The sequence below is a fragment of the Drosophila yakuba genome, chromosome X, assembly GCF_016746365.2.
Source record: "Drosophila yakuba strain Tai18E2 chromosome X, Prin_Dyak_Tai18E2_2.1, whole genome shotgun sequence".
Lineage (NCBI taxonomy): Eukaryota > Metazoa > Arthropoda > Insecta > Diptera > Drosophilidae > Drosophila > Drosophila yakuba.
The window spans coordinates 9,975,004-9,992,201 of NC_052526.2; the positions used below are offsets into that span (position 1 = coordinate 9,975,004).

The 17,198-nt window shown below is 43.2% G+C and overlaps 1 protein-coding gene and 1 long non-coding RNA gene across 4 annotated transcripts in view; one reads left to right on the forward strand and one right to left on the reverse strand.

The window, feature by feature from the left end:
- Window positions 1–5,634: 5,634 nt before the first annotated feature.
- LOC120322288 lies at window positions 5,635–6,278 on the forward strand. 2 transcript variants are annotated; one of them, XR_005562063.2, is made up of 2 exons: window positions 5,635–5,766; window positions 5,814–6,278. It is a non-coding gene; the product is annotated as an uncharacterized LOC120322288 (long non-coding RNA). The 2 variants fall into 2 exon arrangements; XR_005562064.2 differs by having other exon boundaries at window positions 5,635–5,750.
- A 2,830-nt stretch (window positions 6,279–9,108) lies between these two features.
- The window catches only part of LOC6524849 (dorsal-ventral patterning protein Sog), a 29,802-nt gene continuing 21,712 nt past the window's right edge, over window positions 9,109–17,198 (reverse strand). For both annotated transcript variants that reach the window (XM_039371462.2, XM_002100653.3), the window contains 3 exons: window positions 12,983–13,042; window positions 10,495–12,815; window positions 9,109–10,368 (listed from right to left, as the gene is read on the reverse strand). In XM_039371462.2, the coding sequence (XP_039227396.1) occupies window positions 10,168–10,368; window positions 10,495–12,815; window positions 12,983–13,042 (2,582 nt within the window). In that variant the 3' untranslated portion in view covers window positions 9,109–10,167. The remainder of the gene's footprint in view (window positions 10,369–10,494; window positions 12,816–12,982; window positions 13,043–17,198) is intronic.

A 17,198-nucleotide genomic window follows, 5' to 3' on the forward strand; every position in this document is an offset into this window, starting at 1 on the left:
TGGTCCAAAATCACTCGCTTCGTTACTGCGGTTTATAGTTCGCAGAATTCAATTCCATCGGAACGTTTGCCAAAAAATGAGCAATAAATTCATTAGAACAGCAACGGCAGTATTAAAATTATCAAAATATGAAATGAAACAAGTTTCTAAAGTCTTAGAACCTATTGATGTTGAAGGTACAAATAAAATATGTACAAATATGGTTCTCAAATTTTGTGAATTCTTGTTAGTCATTTTTTAAATTGATCTTAGATCTTAGTATTTATTTTAGACATTCGATGGCGCCACTCAGTGAAAGCGCCCTCTATTTAACTAATGAGAAAGCCAAGTTGTAGTTTCATAAATACCCGCCTAGCTGGCGCCTTAGTGAAATGTCAAATGTAGCTGGAAAATGTACATGAATATGTCAAAAACTTTGAATCTGCCTGACAATTTAAAAGAAATTACTTAAATATTTAAAGTTGATAAATTGTTAAAAGTTCATAAATTGGTAATAAGTAGTTATGAGGCTTTGAGTTAAGCAGTGTTTTGTGCTTAAAACCTCCTTGGGGAATAATTTCGCTTGGGTATCATATGAAGGGATCTTAACCATCCCACTTAACCCATTGAAGGTTCCCCTTTCGAGGTTCTCACCTGGAAAACCGCCCCCTCAAACCCGCCCAAAAAGCGATCAATCATGATTGAAATCTCTGAGCAATCACTAGCTAATGCTGGATATAAAAAATGGCTATGGGAATTGCGAAACAAATGCGTTCCAGCTAAACTGACAGCGGCGAATAAAATTAACCATGCTAATGGGTGACAAGTATGCAGGGGGTTAATACGTAGCGGGTTAATATGGGGATATGTTATGTTGTGCCTCGTGTAAATCACAAGTAACACTATAAATTTTAAATTCAGTTCTGTTTTCCTTTTTTTGTTTGGTTTTTTTTTCTATTTGCTGCATTCAACATTTGCTTAATGCCATCATAAATTTTGTGCTCGCATCCGATGGCAATAAATACATTAGCAATACTTCAAGTTTGAAATACGAAAATGCGGGGGCGAGGGCGGCTCATTGAATTTCAAAATGATGCTAAATGCTAAAGTGAGAAAAGCTTTCAATTGAATTTAATGCGAAAAGTTGATATGCAAATGCGACGCGATCGGTGCGATGTTGTTTACTTTATTTATTATTTATTTATTTATCTATCCATCTATTCCGCTGTCGTTTCGCTTGTACCAGTGCTACATTTATATATATTTTATCTTTAATAAATGGCAACATTTAGCAGCCTACAGTTTTGTTTTTATCGAATTTATCGCGACGACTTCTTCGCGTTTTGCCGATCAGCGAACCGGCTATTAAATGCCCATTAATCACTCACCTTTTCGCCCCATCTCTTTCGCCGGCCCTCGCGCCCTCTCTTTCTACTTCACGTTCTACGGAATATTAACTGTTTTGCGATGCATTTCATTGACTGAACTATTTTTTAATTATTTATGTAAGTATGTAAGTAATTTCCTATTTATTTTCACCCATTTAATTGCCAGCGATTATGTCATTGGCATTTGTTAAGATAGAATTAAGCACTTGGGTAACTTATAGTACCTAATTTTCCACAACTTGACTTGGTTTTTAAATTGTTAGCAAGGGTTTCTAGCAATAAACAAAATCTATTATATTTTTTTTTATGATTTATCCCACCCTTTTTCTAAGATTGGGAAATCGTTACCATTTTGCACTCTCAATTATTTATGTTTCGTTGCCCATTTATTTATACAAGTATGTGTATATTAATTTACAGTGGGGCACCGAAATGTGCAACTCAGCGGCGGTTTCAGTTGTTGATTTGCCACCGTGTGTTGTCCAGCGTGCCCCTTCCACTTACCCTGCCCCCCACCCCAAGTTGCCACTTTTGCTTGTTGTTTGATTAAATTGTTTCAATTGTAAACGTTGCTCGCAATTTGTCAAGTCCAAGTGGCGTGTTTGTGTTGCCGTTGTTGCACTGGTTGCTGTTGTAGCTCTTGTTGTTGTTGTTGTTTGTGGCGCGTGGCGCGACTTCGAATTAAGAAAACAAAAAGCGCCAGATTGGAGCACGAGTGCAGTGCTAGACCGCAGGAATACCCATTAAGTTGAATATATGTATAATAAGCTGTAATTAAAGCTGGGATTTAAAGTAGCATGACACTTGCTGCAGGTTTTTTGAAGTGCTGTAAAGGGCTTTTAAAATGAATGGCATATTATTTAATTTAAACAATTTGCTACTAAGCTACTTTATATTATTATTTAATTAAAATAAATGTGTAGGTGTGTGTGTATGTCTTAAACGCCCAAAAGTGACAAAACAAACAGCGGTCTCAAATTGCCAATGCTTGTGCATTTTGTGCTCCTTTTCGAAACTAATCACGACTAATGAAAGACAACAACAACGGCAAGTAGCAATGGCTTTTTGGGGTCGGCCACGCCCCCCAATATATTATATTCATACCGCCCCCGCAATCGGTTGATTGACAGAGCGCCTGGGCACGGCCAAAAAACAATCGAAGCCGCCTCAATCCGGACCCACAAGTAGAGACCCAGGCCCAAAGTCGCACTCATGGTCCAAGTCGCAGTGGAAGTCGGCCCAGTTACCGATATATATATATATATAGATATATATATATTGTATATATATATAAACTGTCCTCGTTTGGTCACCGGCGCTGTGCTGGCCATAATTTAAGCAAATGTCGTGCCAACGACAATGAAGTCGCTGCGAAAAGTCAGCGATCACGATCCGAATTTCTGGCATCGATCCATTAATACCCTAGACATTCTATCCATATGCTTTACATCTGAAGAATACCGTGTATTGCTGTGATTTATAATGGCTAAGTAGCTACAAATATATGATGATTTTGATATTATTTTTGGTATTTAATATAGAATCTAGTACTTAGCTAGGCGAAGTTGCAGATTTCCTTCCTGTTTTGCGTTGTGTGGCCCAGCACGACAGTTGATTTTTTCTACTTGCGACCAAGTGACCCACCTACCAACCACCCACCGAGCCACCGAACCACCAAACCACTGAACCACCGAGCCACTCACCATTGCGCCACGCCCCCTAGCCGCCCACAATGCTAATTGGAACATTTGTTACATGGATATATATATATATTGCGATAAATTTCCAATCGAACTGGGTTTTCAAAAAAAAAATTATATTTTTTTCACTTTTCTTCAAATTTTTGATGAATTTTTTCCAAAAATCGCTTTTCTGTTATTTTGCGACTATAAATATCAGTATTTTGATCAGAACATTCGAAATATTAGTCCGAATAAGGAATGTCATACCTCGTTGAGCTCGTAACTAAATTTCCAGTCGAACTGTGTTCGAAAATAAGAATTATATTTTTTCACATTTTTTGCATGATTGATGATTGTCAAAAAAATAATTTTACAAAGTCCGGAAAAAAAGAAATCGCTTATTATCTAAGATTTTTACCACTTTTAGTTAAGGTATGCTAAAAAACGATAAAAAATCGACATTTTGGAAACGATCTAAAAATGGCCCAAAAAGCGCATAACGGCAGCTCTGGTTTCCATATCTCTGGCCCATTCAACGTAGAGCATTTTAGCATTTCCTTTAATTAATGACTTAGTGAGGTAATCAATTTGTAATTTAATTTGCAATTTTATTTACATAGCAATTGATTTTGATTGTTGCGTTACAATTACACAGCCCCGCGGCGATCGGCTGCTCACAAACTTCACCACTTTGCGAGGGGGCCTCCCATGGGGGAAGTGGGGGGGGGGGGGGAATGGGGAAGGCGAGCGGCACAGAAGCAGAGACATATAGCCATCCAGTCCGACCAGATCGGATCCAATCCCCGATCGAAGGCTTTGTGTTTGGCTCAAAGCGGCTGCACTCGCATGCGATTTGCATGCAACTGGCACTGAAACATGTTTCCCCCCTTTTGCGGGGAGGGGCGAGGCTGGGGGTGGGGGTGGGGGTGGTGCGGTACCGGCTGCTGGTCTCATAAATAAATCAAGTATCAGCATCTGACACCAAACCCAAGCCGAAGTTGTGGGCACCCTACTACACCAAGTATCCATGAAATACAATAACTTCAAGATACTTTCTTAAGCTATCTGTTTTATCTGTGTATCTAATGCATGGGTATGGAGTATAAAAAAGGCGCAGGATAAAGCCACCATAAATCCGCATATAATATGAAGACTGTCCTCATTATTTTAGATGGAAATAGGTATGAACTATGGTACTGCCAAATGAATGCAATTTCTGTTTTGTTTACCAACACCAAGCTGATAGCTATCAAGCATCATTCATTTGGTTGGTGCATACATCATCCAAATGATCGAGAATCGAAAACAGAATTCCTGGCTGCCAGGGAAGTGCATATACCCCGCGGAGATCGGAACAGCAGGAGGGCATCCAAATAGATGAAATTCCAGCGGTGAAGGTGTTAAATGCCAGCGAGTGCAATTTACATCATCGATTTTATTAGCCGGCAGCGTTTATAATTCAATTAAAGTGAAATACTTGCACAATTTCCATTCCATGCCACATCATGTGGCGTCTCTCCCCTTTACCTTCCCCTTTCGCCTTTCCCCCTTCCCCTTCAGTTCGATTCGATGGCATTAAGTTCGCTTGTTCCACAACCAAATCGGTGGCGGTTAATTGGCGCATTTTGCTGATGTTTATTGAATATTATTATGATGTTTATGGCTTTTGGCTGTTATTGTCATGCTGACAAATTAGTTTCACACTTTGCCGGCGAACCGCCAACGCCCCGAGCGAAACACCCACTCCATTTCCATTTCTATTTCCATTCCATTCCCGCATCCACATCCACATCAAAATCCACGTCCATCTGGGCATCCAATCCGGGGTTTTCATTCATGACTACTCCATGCCGGTTCGCTTCAGTATGGTTCATTCCATTCCGCTTTTAACTGTCCGCCCACCGTCTTTGGTTAGTTGCTGCACTGAGAAAATACTACAGTACCCAATATAGAGCTTGTAATTTGCGAAAGGTGCATACAAAACATTTTATTACTCCTAGACAACATATGTATCCCGTTAAGTATGCAACACTTTTTGTCACACTTTGCGGTTCTAGTTTTACTTGCTTCTTAACCACAATTTACTTTAATTTTTCTCAGTGCATTTATTTTCAAATTTCAGAGTTGGAACTGAACACTAAACACTGAAATCTGAAAACTGAAACTGGAACGGAGCGTTCCACTTTTGGCCGGGCCGCCTGCATTTATAATTAGTTCCAAATTTGTCGACGCCATGATTTGTTTTGGCCCCTTTTTTGGCCATGTCCAGGTCTACGTCCAAATTGGTTTTTAATTCATAAAATCGAAACAAAAAAACAAAAAACACAAAAACACGAAATAACAAAAATCGAAATTGAAATTTCGTCTGTCTTGTAGTGGTTTTGCTTTTATTATTATGTCAGATCGCGTGGCCAGGGAAATAATCAACATTTCAAACATTCACATTCGACGGATGATGATTCGAATTGGAGCGTGGCATTTGGAGAATTTCGGGGTTCGTGTTAATTTTACGCAGAAATCTGCGGCATGCTAATCGAATCGGTTCCACAATTCTTAATCCATACATCGCAGTGGGTTGTGCGGCTATTCTGTTTATTTCCGATGCGAATCTGTTCATTTGATACCCAATTTGTAGTGAGATCAGATGTGTTATTGTTTTTTGCCCACCTTGTCATGTCAAAAGTTTGGTAGTTTCAAAGCGGTTTGTGTATAGAAAGGTATAGCTATAATTTTGATAGCTATATGTTTAATCATTTGATTTCAGACGTAACCGATGTTCATGTTCCACTGCAGGAAAATCAATTCCCATTATCGCAGAACCCAACCCGGAATAATCCAAATAACCCGAGCTGATCTGGGCTGCTGAGCTTGTTGAGGCAATTAGTCGGCGACACGAGTGTCAACATGATTTGACCTCCTTGGGGCACATTTGTATGCAATCAGTTAACAATCAGCGTTGGATGTTGCCAGGCGATCCGTGAGATACAAGATACATTCGCGCTGCAAGTCCACTGATTGGGGATGTGACACACATTGATGTGGCAGTGAATTGTGTAGGAATGGATAATAATCAATGATATATATTTATTTCTAAGAGCTGATTATTATTAAGTGATAAGAGAGCAAAAACCAGTTAGCGCTCCATAACTCCATAAGTTCATAAGTTCTATCTATTTGATATACCGATTATAATGGCGTTCGATTTGCTGCCGTTTCCATTTCCATTTCAGTTAATTCCGTTTTAATGATCTCGCATTGCCTGATATATGGATCAGAGCTTGGGCAATTGCAGTGCTGATAGATGAAGTCATCGCCTGTCTTAGCGGCGATTTCTCTGTATCCATCTGTATCTGTATCTGTATCTGTATCGTTTCCTCTATCAAGTGCGCTTGTATCTGACAGATACGTTTGCGATTTGCGATTTAGCCCAGGAAAAGAGCTGCCAGCCTCGCGTGATCTTGTGTAGTCCGAGTTTTGTGTTGGATCCGATAAACTGTTTCGTGAATGGGCCAATATCGGTTGGTGCACTGGGAGATACTCGTAGTAATAACCATAAGTAATAAATGTGCGCTAGCATCAGCTCATTTCAGCATAGTAATAATATGCATTTTGATGAGACACTCTGGTCTTTAAGTGCACTCGTTTCATGATCTATTTGAGCGTGAAATCGCCAGCGATCGCCAATAAAAGTGTATCGCAAAGTCGTGGCCGAGCAATCGGGTGGTGAATTGATTTCAGTGAGTGCGCTGTAGTGACAGCTGCAATCAAAACAAAGTTAGGCAAACGTTTATTCACATTGTATATCAATAAAGTTTTACACATGCTTTGCATATTTGCGGCAATTAAACGCGCGACTGCGAATGAAAATCAGACAGCGTCGAATAATTGATGATTATGAGTGTGAGTATGAATTTGAGTATGAATACCAGTACAAGTACGAATACGAGTTCGAGTACGGCGATATTGAGTGCTGTTTAAATGTCGTGAGCGTGTTCGGTGTGACACATAAATAAGCGAATGCAGATATCATCTCTGCGTTGCATTTTATGGATATTATGGATACTAAGAATATTATGGATACTATGGGTTTGGCCGGGCCAACTCAATCAATTGATAGCGAACCGAAAATGCAAATGCCAGCTTCCAGATGTTCCACCGATCGATTTTCGAGAGATAGTGTCAACACGAATCGTGGAACGCCAACACCAACATCAAAACCAACACCAACACCAACACCAAGCTCATTGCTTGGATCTAATCTGCGTCCCATGACTGTGCCTGTGGCTGTGGATGCTGTGGACTCGGATCTCCGCCGTTCTGGGCGTCTTTCGGTAGCCGCCACACCCACAGCCACCACCTATCACCTCCCACCACCCACCCACACACGTTACACCGCGGGAAAAAATAGCTTCGCTTATATTACCAACATTGCAAAGGAAACATTGGCTTTGTTGGACTGCATTTACATTTGAAAAACAACAGAACAAGCACATACTACTGATACATAAATGAAATCAATCTCCATTTTATTATGCATAATTCAGTGTGTATAAGATCGAGGTGAAGTATTTTTTTGCAGTGCAGCAAAGCCAGAGTCACAGGGCCAATTGTCGTGCCACTGGCCGCGCCCCTCGACAGTTCAAAAACGGCAATGGCTGAAGTATATTCATTTGTTTGCCAATCAGCCTGTCAATAATTGTCAACAAGGTGTGACTATGCCAATATTTAATTATTCGATTTCATTCAACGGCAACAACATCACCACATCAGCACATCAGTGCCAACAACTTGGTATTCGAGCGGACTAACTGATTTCACTTCGCTAATCTGGCGGGATTTCAATTGCTCTAAGTCTATAAATTTTTTTAACTAGTTAGATGCATTATCCCTTCGAATCAAATTTGACCACTTTTAAGCACTCGCTTTAACATCACTCGATTTATAGACAAAATATTGATGTATTTCCCAATTTAGAACACACAATCTAATCAAAAGTTTGCCCGGAAACGTAAAGAGCTCTCGGGTCCAAAAAAAGCATTTGACAATCAGCATTGTGGGCCATAAGAGTCATTTGGATAATTTGGTGTGTCGGTTATAAAAAGCGAGATATAATTGCTCCATAATATAATTTATGGGCTTAATTGTCTGGTTGTCTGCGGCGAAATGCCATTTCGAAAATTGAGTTGGCTAATAAAAATGGTCGATGTGAAAAGAACGTTGGCCCACAGATCAGTAAAACGAGCAGAATTTGATTGTTATTGTGTATATATATATATATGAATGTATATATATTTGGATATATTTCGAATATATTTTGTCTATATTTTAATTCACTTTTTTGTATTTGTATTTGCATTTTTTGTTCCATTGGATAGTTCGAATTGGATTTGTTTCGTTGCTATTGCTTTTGCGCATTTAACAAAAGTCTAATAAATTCATTATTTAAGTCTGGATTGTCGTAATTAATAAAAAATACAAGATTTTAGATGATTTTGTAGTTTTTGTTTATTCTCCATGTGTGTGTTTTGTTGATGGTTTTTTTGATTTTTCATTCTCAATTTTTGTTTAAGTCGTAAACACTAAATTTAAGTTATTAGTACAAGTTTAGCTCCTCATTGAATTAAATATTTTTGCTCGCCATTGATCAATGATTTAAAATTAATCAATCAGTTATTAAATATAGAATATTTATATATATATATATTTTTATACAAGCTACAAAAAAAATCATTACAATAATAATAAACATAAAATAATAATAAGAATAATTTAATAGAATAAAAAATTAATACAATTTCTGTCTGTGTATGCGGCTGATTTTCTCTTCTTTTTGTTTCTTTTTTCGTTTTTTGTTCTTTTTCTCTTCATGTGTGTATGTGCGCGATTGTGTATAAATATGTATGTGTACATGGCATTTTTTGAAATAGTTTTCGGTTTTTTTTTTTTAACAAATTTTGTACATAATTGAAAATTTCTCAAAAAATGTATTTTAATTTAAAGGTATACTTCTAAAAAGAAATACAAACATTTCAATGTGTATGTGTGTGTGTGCATGTTGATGCTAAATGTATGTGTGTGCGTGTGTGTGTGTTGGTGTGAGTAACAATTAGTAAAAAATAATTTCACATTGAAAAGCTGCGTTTTCAATTTCCTTCATTTTCTTGCTTGCGAAAAACATATTTAAAGCTAATTATATTTTTGCCATTCAGTCAATCAGTTGAAACTTTCGGGTTGCTAAATTTTATTCATCGATACAAATGTCGATTTAACCACATAATGCGTTTCCCACTGTTTTTTTGTTTCTCATAAATTATATAGATATATATGTATATATAAATATATATATATATATGTATATATAAAAAATATTGTATATATGTATAATCAGAATAATTAGATTTAAGTTAATATTCCCACGACAACTGCTGCGCCATCGATTCGCTTTCAAATTTCCATTTAAATTTCAATTTAAATGAATTGAAAAGGTTTAAGTATTTCAATAAGTCAAATATGTGTGTGTGTGTGTTTTCAAAACTCAGTACAGTTTCAATTTCGAATTCTTTTTGTTTTTGGTTGTGGTTTTCTAAGGTATTTTTTTGTTGTTTCTTTTTGTAATAAATTAAAATTTTATTTTAATGTTTTTTGTTTTTTGCTTTTTGGATTTTTGGTTGGGGAGGGGGGATTTTAATGGGCGAAAAGAAATTCCGAAAATGCTTTCTATAGAAAATTCTGCGCTGGCGAATTTAAAGCAAACTGCACTGGTCTCAATGTCCTTCTCCAAGGACCTCCCTCATTAGCTCTCTCTCCCTCTCTCTCTATTACTCCGTTTTCCTCCATAAAATATATATATATATTTTTTTGAGATTTCTCTCCTACGTTTTTCCCTCCGCTTTCAAATATATAATACAAGTTCTCATTGCTGCCACATAATTACAACAACAACGATCTATGCAACTCCTTGCACAAGTGTGTGTGTATGTGCTCGCCTGTGTGGGTGTTGTGGTTGTGTGTGTGAGTGTGTGTGTGTGTGTGTGTGGTTGGGTGGTGCACATCGCACTGAGTGGTGGTCGCCAAGGATCTGATACTGGTTAGGGATCCCATCTGCCACGTGAAGCCGCTCAGCTGGAGGAACGCTGCTGGTGGTGCGGCTGCCGCTTGTGGTGGCGCCTCGATCTCCGGCACTGGGTGGAGCAGCACTCGTCGATGGCCGGAGCGGCTGCGTCCGGTTTCTCGAACAGACGCCGCTTGCTGGTCACGCGGGTCTGCTGCTGGCACGTGGAGCGGGAGCAGCGCTTCCGATCGCAGTTCACCTTGGAGTCCTGGAATCGAAACAAAAGGAGTAAATCAATTAGTTAGCAAATCATTTAAGCAATAATTTCAGAACTCCAGTGAAGTGAAGTGAAGTATAATAGAAATAGAAAGCAGTTATGACTGTTGACACTCACCTTGCAGCGGCACTTGATGCACTTCTGCTCGCCGTGGGACATGAGGATGGGATGCCACTCCTGGCCGTTCTCGTACACCTTGTTCACCACCTTGCAACCGCCGTTGGCCAGGACCTCCTCGGCACTGTGACTCGGCGATCGCTGCATGGCCTGATCCTGCAGCACGTTGGGATTGTTGGGCGCCGCCTTGTGGCCATTGGAGCTGCTCTGCTTGCCCTCCGGACAGATCTTGCAGCAGGCCTTCTTGTCCGGGCGATAGGCCAACTTCTCGCTGCACTGCAGCGGCGGGCAGACGAGCCGGGGACAGCGAATCTCGAGGGTGAGCGGATCGCAGCTGCAGGTGGTGCACGTATCGAAGCCGTTGGGCGGCAGGAATGGATGCCAACTGGCGCCGGCGGGATGGAACTGCTCACCGAGGCGGCAGCCGCGTCGCTGTTGCAGCAAATCGCTGGCATTTGTGGCTGGCGAGGATTGCGCTGAATAGTCGGCGGCCTCCTTTTTGGGCACACAACTGGGACAGCATTCACCCTCCCGCTGGAGCAGCTGCTCGGTGGCCTTGCACTTGAGAGCCGGACACTTGATGACCTCGCAATTGGACTGGCCACGCAAACAGGCGCACATCTGACAGGCATCCTGGGCGCTGCGCCATTGCTCCGATTCGTTGTAGAAGCGTCCGGAGTGGAAGCACTTGGTCTCGCCATTCACCAAATGGTTATCATTGTGATCGCCAGGCACGGGCACATTGTTGTCCGTATAGACGGGGAAGCAGTGGCCCGGCACCTTGGTGCTCTTCAGTTTGCCACGCAGCAGTAGCTGTTTGGAGTGCTTGGCGTGGACCTCCAGATAGCAGACGCTCATCTCCAGCTTGATCAGTTCGGCGGATGGCATGCTGAGGAAGAAACCCTCCAGATAGGAGCCGTTGAACTCCTCGAGCAGCTTCCTCGTCACTGGGGCACCAATCGCCTCGATGGGCTTCTCCTCCAGATACAGCTGCAGATCCTGGGCGGGCACACCGTTAAGCGTCACCTCGTAGTGCAGATTGCACTCGTTGTCAATGGACATCCAAGCCATGCCCACGGCATGTGGATTCTGTGCATCCTGTGTGTGCTCCTGTCGCTTCAGCAGAATGGGCTCCGCCGAATCCCGAGCATCGGCCACTGGCCGCGGAACCAGACGGCCACGGATCAAGCTCGTCTCATGCTCGGTGGCCACATTCACGCCCAGTTCGCCGGCATAGAGGGACTCGAGAACCTTGGGACCCAGCTTCTCCACACTGCCAATGGCCTGGTTGAAGTTGAAGCTCGGTGTCAGATCCTCCAGCTTGGCCTTACGCTTGCCCTGCTCCTCAATCAGACTGATGTTGGGCCTATCCCGGGTGTTCACGTGCTCCGTTTCAATGTTGTACGCCAGCGATCCATCGGTGTTCAAGTAGACCCACGCCAAGCCGCTGCTCTTGGTCGAGGATTCGGCACTGTGCGGCGCCAGCAGAGTCTGGAAGATCTCGCAGCTGGCACGGGTCACGATGTGTCCCTGGATGCGCAGATGTGGATACTTCTTGGACTCGACGGTCAGCAGGAGTTTGCCACGCGACATCAGTCGCAGATTCTGTATGGAAATGGGTGACGATAGCTCCAGGACATTGATCTCGGCGGAGGGTTTGCGCACACGTGGAATCTCATCGAAGATCACCTCCTTGCGTTCGGCCAACTCAATTTTCACACTGAGAGCGGCATCGGCATACTCCTCGGCACCAAAGACGCCATTGAAGACAAGGGTGAGATGCATCGATGAGGCGGCACCGCTGCTGGTGGACACAATGGCTGTGCCACCGGCACCGGCCAGCTGGGGATCCGTTTTGCCATCGGGCAGCGGTGCCTCCAGCAGCGAACTGAACAGCTCCGTTTGCAGTGCCGTATATTTGGCCACCTTTCCGGCCAAAGCCAATTCCGCCTGCTGTTTGTTGCCCCAAAGGAGGACGACATGGAGACGATCGTCGCGCAGGATGCGCTTGTAATCACGTGGAACACGTCGCCAGACACCGCATATCTTGCCGGTGGCATTCTGATAGACACTGAGAGTGCCGGCCAAGGTGGTCTCCAGTTGATGCTCCTCCAGGATGACACCCGCATCGTCGACAAATTGAATGGCACGCGGACGACCGATACGCGATGAGGTGTAGAAGGAGTAGTAGAGGTTCTTCTTGTGGAACAGAAAACGGGCGGTGGCCACCACATTCTGCGGATTGTAGGTGGTGTACATGGACTTCATTTCCTCGCCCTTGAGGAAATAGGAGGTGCGGCCCGTCAGCAACGCAGCGTAATCTACAAAAAAAAAATACCAATCAAATGGAAGGTGGATATAAGCCAGGTGTTAGATATATTTAATTATCGAATGGAGAATTTTGGATTACAATTTTCCGCAGGATTTGGCGGATTCTACGGAGTGGGATCGGGATATGAGTGTGGGTGTCCGGGACTTTTGTACTTACGTTTCATGTTGCGCTCTTCCTCTTCATTGGGCACTGGCACATCCAAGGCGACATCCGTATCTGAAAGATGGAGGGAATACAAATAGAGAATGAGATGATGCTGGGCGATAAGGTACGACCTTAAATGGAATTTAGATAGCAACAAATGCATCAAAGCAACCGGACCGCCAGCCATTCACCATCCATCCGTCCATCCATCCATCTATCCATGCACAATTTGTGGACACAATTCCGAATTCCGGCATTCAACCAAAATTCCAGTTGAATGGGTGAATGGTGAATGGGACGAATGGGACGAATGGCAGGGGATCATCATGAATGGCAATGCAACCAGGTAGAGATAGAGATCCCACCTCCGAACTAAGACCTTCCTATTCCACCTCTCGCTTCCACCCAGGTGGCATTTATTAATCGTGCATAAATTGAGAGCAGGTAGTAGAAGGTTTTCTCGAACGGGAAGTCTAACCTACATCTAACTAGGGAAGTGCTTTGTATTTGAGGATCTGAGGGTATCGCTTCCCGGAATCCACATGACACGCTCATTTGGCGTGAAAGTGGGTGGACACATTTCCGCTCTCCCGCTGATTGACAGCCCGCCGGAGTTTGCGCATAAATCACCATCACCCATCATCGATTCGGAATCAAAATCAGAATCAGAATCAGTATCGGATTCAGTATCAAAATCCGAATTGGAGAATCTCAGTCAGTTCGTTAGAAGTGGCAGTTCAGCGACAAAAGCTGATTAAAGATGGAGAAACTGAAGGACTGAGGGACTGAGGTACTGAGGTACTGAGGAACTAAAGACTGGACCTGGACCTCTGATTCTTCGCGCTGTCGATGATGCCGCATTGGCATTTCGATTATTTTATGCTGCTCCTTCTACTTCATCGCAAATCCCCGGCCTTTAAGCCGCAAAAAAAAAGGAGAAATAAGGCAAAGATATATACGAAAAAAATCAGGGAAAAAAAAGGAGTGAACTGAAGGAGAACTTCGGGCCGGCATCGCATAATGAAGGGCGACAAATCTGACACCTTGTATAGCATTTTATTGAGAGCCCCGTCTTCCTCTTCCACGGAGTCTTCCTCGGAGTCTTCCCCCCCTCCCCTCTTTGTACGCTTCTTATTCTTCTACTCGGCGGCTTCTGCCGTCCGATCTTATCGCCTGATCTTAATACGAGCCACTTCGCCAGCCATCCAGTCATCCAGCCAGCCAGTTTTGGCTTTAGACTGGGCTTTTTTCCCTGCCCCCCCCGTCACCCAACTTCTTGAATCGCTTCTCGCCTTTTCTTTTCAATTTGTGGCTCTACATTCTTGGGGCTTATTGGTGGTGTCTCCTCCACGGAGTCGCAGGCATCTCTGCCCTTGAATCGCGCTTGCAGATGAATGAAATTTTCGTTCGTTCGTTTTTTTTTACACTTTTTTCATTTCGTAGGTCTTCGCTGTAAGCCAAGATAAATGAGTTTTGGTGCGCACAAAGACGACGACACGTCGAGCGGTGCACAGTGGATGGGGTTACCTCTTGAGCGGACAAACGAACTGGCGGACAAACGGACAGGCGGACAAACGGACAGGGGGACAAACGGACAGAGGGACGGATGTAGGGGGGTATATGAGAGCCGACAAAGCCGCGACCGAAAGACAAACGACACCTCGGCATTGACTCAACGCTTTGGTATGTGGGGCCGGCCCCAAAAGAATCTCGGCGGCAGCTCATTAACAAAACTGAAGAATTGGAATGGGGTAAACAAAAACACCAAAAAAAAAAAAAAAAAAAAACCGAGAGAATGAAAAAAAAACAGAAACAGAAAATAGAAACGTTTGAAAGTGTTTCCCAAATGTGCGGCATTTGAAGATAAACTACGGTTTCCACAGAAATCCCGAGCACGTGAGAATGATTTGATAAATCAGTCTCGAATATCATGTCATATTACCAGGTGTGTGGGATCATGAGCACCCATAAAAAGGGATGTGCCATGTAGCCATATAAAGTAGTATGTGGAACAGTTTATGTACGAATTAAATAGTAAGAGTTTTAGATGGGCAACGAATATCAGCCATTAGGAAATCATCCAGTTCATTATAAACGCTGCTCAACTCTTTAGTTGAGTCCCTCGACCAGCAGAGCGCTCGAAAAGTATAAAATGCCATTATAATCTCCGGTTTAGATCATTCGATTCAGATAGGTTTTGGGAACCCAAACCGACGCCTTGTTAGCTCTATTTCTCGGCCTTATCGCGATCCACAATCTCTCAACTCGGGCAACGAAAATATAAAGGCTGGAGAGTGGGAATATAATAGACAGTTCCGTTCGCCGCTGCCGCTGTTGATGTCGATGCAGAGCCGATAAAGATACAGATACAGATACAGATAAAGATAAAGTTGAGGATTTTATTGTTCGATGGCGCACCTCACGCCCGGCCATAAAAATGAATTTGGCCCGGCAATCCTTTTGTGGCACAACAAAGTTGCTGCTGCTGTTGCTGGGCTGGGAGTTGGGATCTTCGATCTTCGATCTGGATTCCGATCTTCAGATCTTTGAATCTTGGCATCTGTGGAAAGGGAGGAGAGGAGAGAAAAGGGATGGACCAACCACGACCACCACAAAAGATGTCATCAAGTTGAATTGTCAACTCTGGCGACTCCGCCTAATGGGATCGATGCGCTGTGAGTCGATGGAATCGAAAAGCATTAACTTTTATTGTCTACCTGGGGATATGGCCCCGATCGGCCATCTCTTTCCACCTTTCTCTCAAACGGGGACCGCCCGCCGTTTGTGGCGGCAAATGAGATAATTTAATAAGCGTTAAAATGCCCGAGTTATGTCATTATAAAAATGAACGTACAAAAAATGCCAGGCATAAATTAATGCCGCTTGCTCTTGTTGGTTTCCGAGGAGCAGGAGGAACTGGAGGAACTGGAGGAGCTGGAGGAACTGGAGGAGCTGGCGGAACTGGAGGAGCTGGTGGAGGGCCCAAGGAGCGGAGCCAAAAGATTCGAGCCCAAAAATGGACATTTAACGAAGGTAGGCAATTGTTGATGTTGATTATATGGCCATGTCATGAGCTTCAAGCTCCAGGCATCGGCTCTTCGGGCCTGACAACTTGCCCAGGACGAGCAGCGGCTACAGTGGAGCCTCGCTCTCGCACACCCCATTTGAATGTGAGGTTTGAAGACTAACTGGTGATTTCTAATCGCAACTCAGCTTGAAGCAGTTTAGTTTGCCAACTTAGGGCCACACTTCTAGTCTCTAAGATACACTCGTATTTGATGTGCCACGTTTTTTTTTAGAGTGCATCTATAATATGCGGAGTATGGGGCAAAAAACCAAGTTAGGCAAAAAATAACTTTGGAAGCGATCGTTGCGAGCCGGGCTGCTGTACTCGCATTGTTGCTGCTGTTGTTGCCGCAAAATATTTGTACAATAGCCCAGGCCATACTAGATGGCTAGCTGGCTAGCTAGTGGCTAGATGCTAGATGGCTAGATGGCTAGATGCTGCCGGATAGATGGCTAGATGGCTGACTAGTCAGCCGGTGACTGCGTGAGAGCCAAAGAGTCTCGCTGGAAAAGCCGCGCCCGTGCCTTCTAACTATTTATGGCAAACGAGTTGCGTTGCGTTGGGAGTTTTCTTTTGGAAGCAAAAACCAAAAAAAATAATAAAAATATAAGCAAATTGTTAAGTTAAGTAAGGGAAAAACGAGTAGAGAAAAGCAATGAGCAGCGTTGGAAAAGTGAAATTGTTTTCGGGTTGGAAGGTCCGCGGGTCAACGGCTCTTTGCATAAGCCAAATGAAAAATTGCCGCAAAACGGAAACTAATGATGTGATGCAGCGACCGCCTTAACCCCTCAACCGCACCGTGCCGCATTCCGCCCACCTCCCCCCTCCTCCCTCTCTGAGCCCCATTCCCGTTCGGTGGCAACCAGTTTGCCCCATGCCACACAGCAACTTCCAGTAAACCAGCAAACAGCAACCAGCAACCAGCAACTGGCAACCAGCAACTGGCAACTAGCAACAAGCCAGCAGCAACATGCAACATGCAGCAGCAGCAACTGGAATTCAGACAGCACTCGCCTGATTATGTGAAAAATGTCACAGAGAAAAGAGCAGCCACAGAGTTCGTCACATTCTATCGAAATTTGTTATAACAAATAACGCATCTCGATTCGATTTCAATTCAGTTAGTTCCAATTGGCCAAATGAAAGACTGAACATAAATTA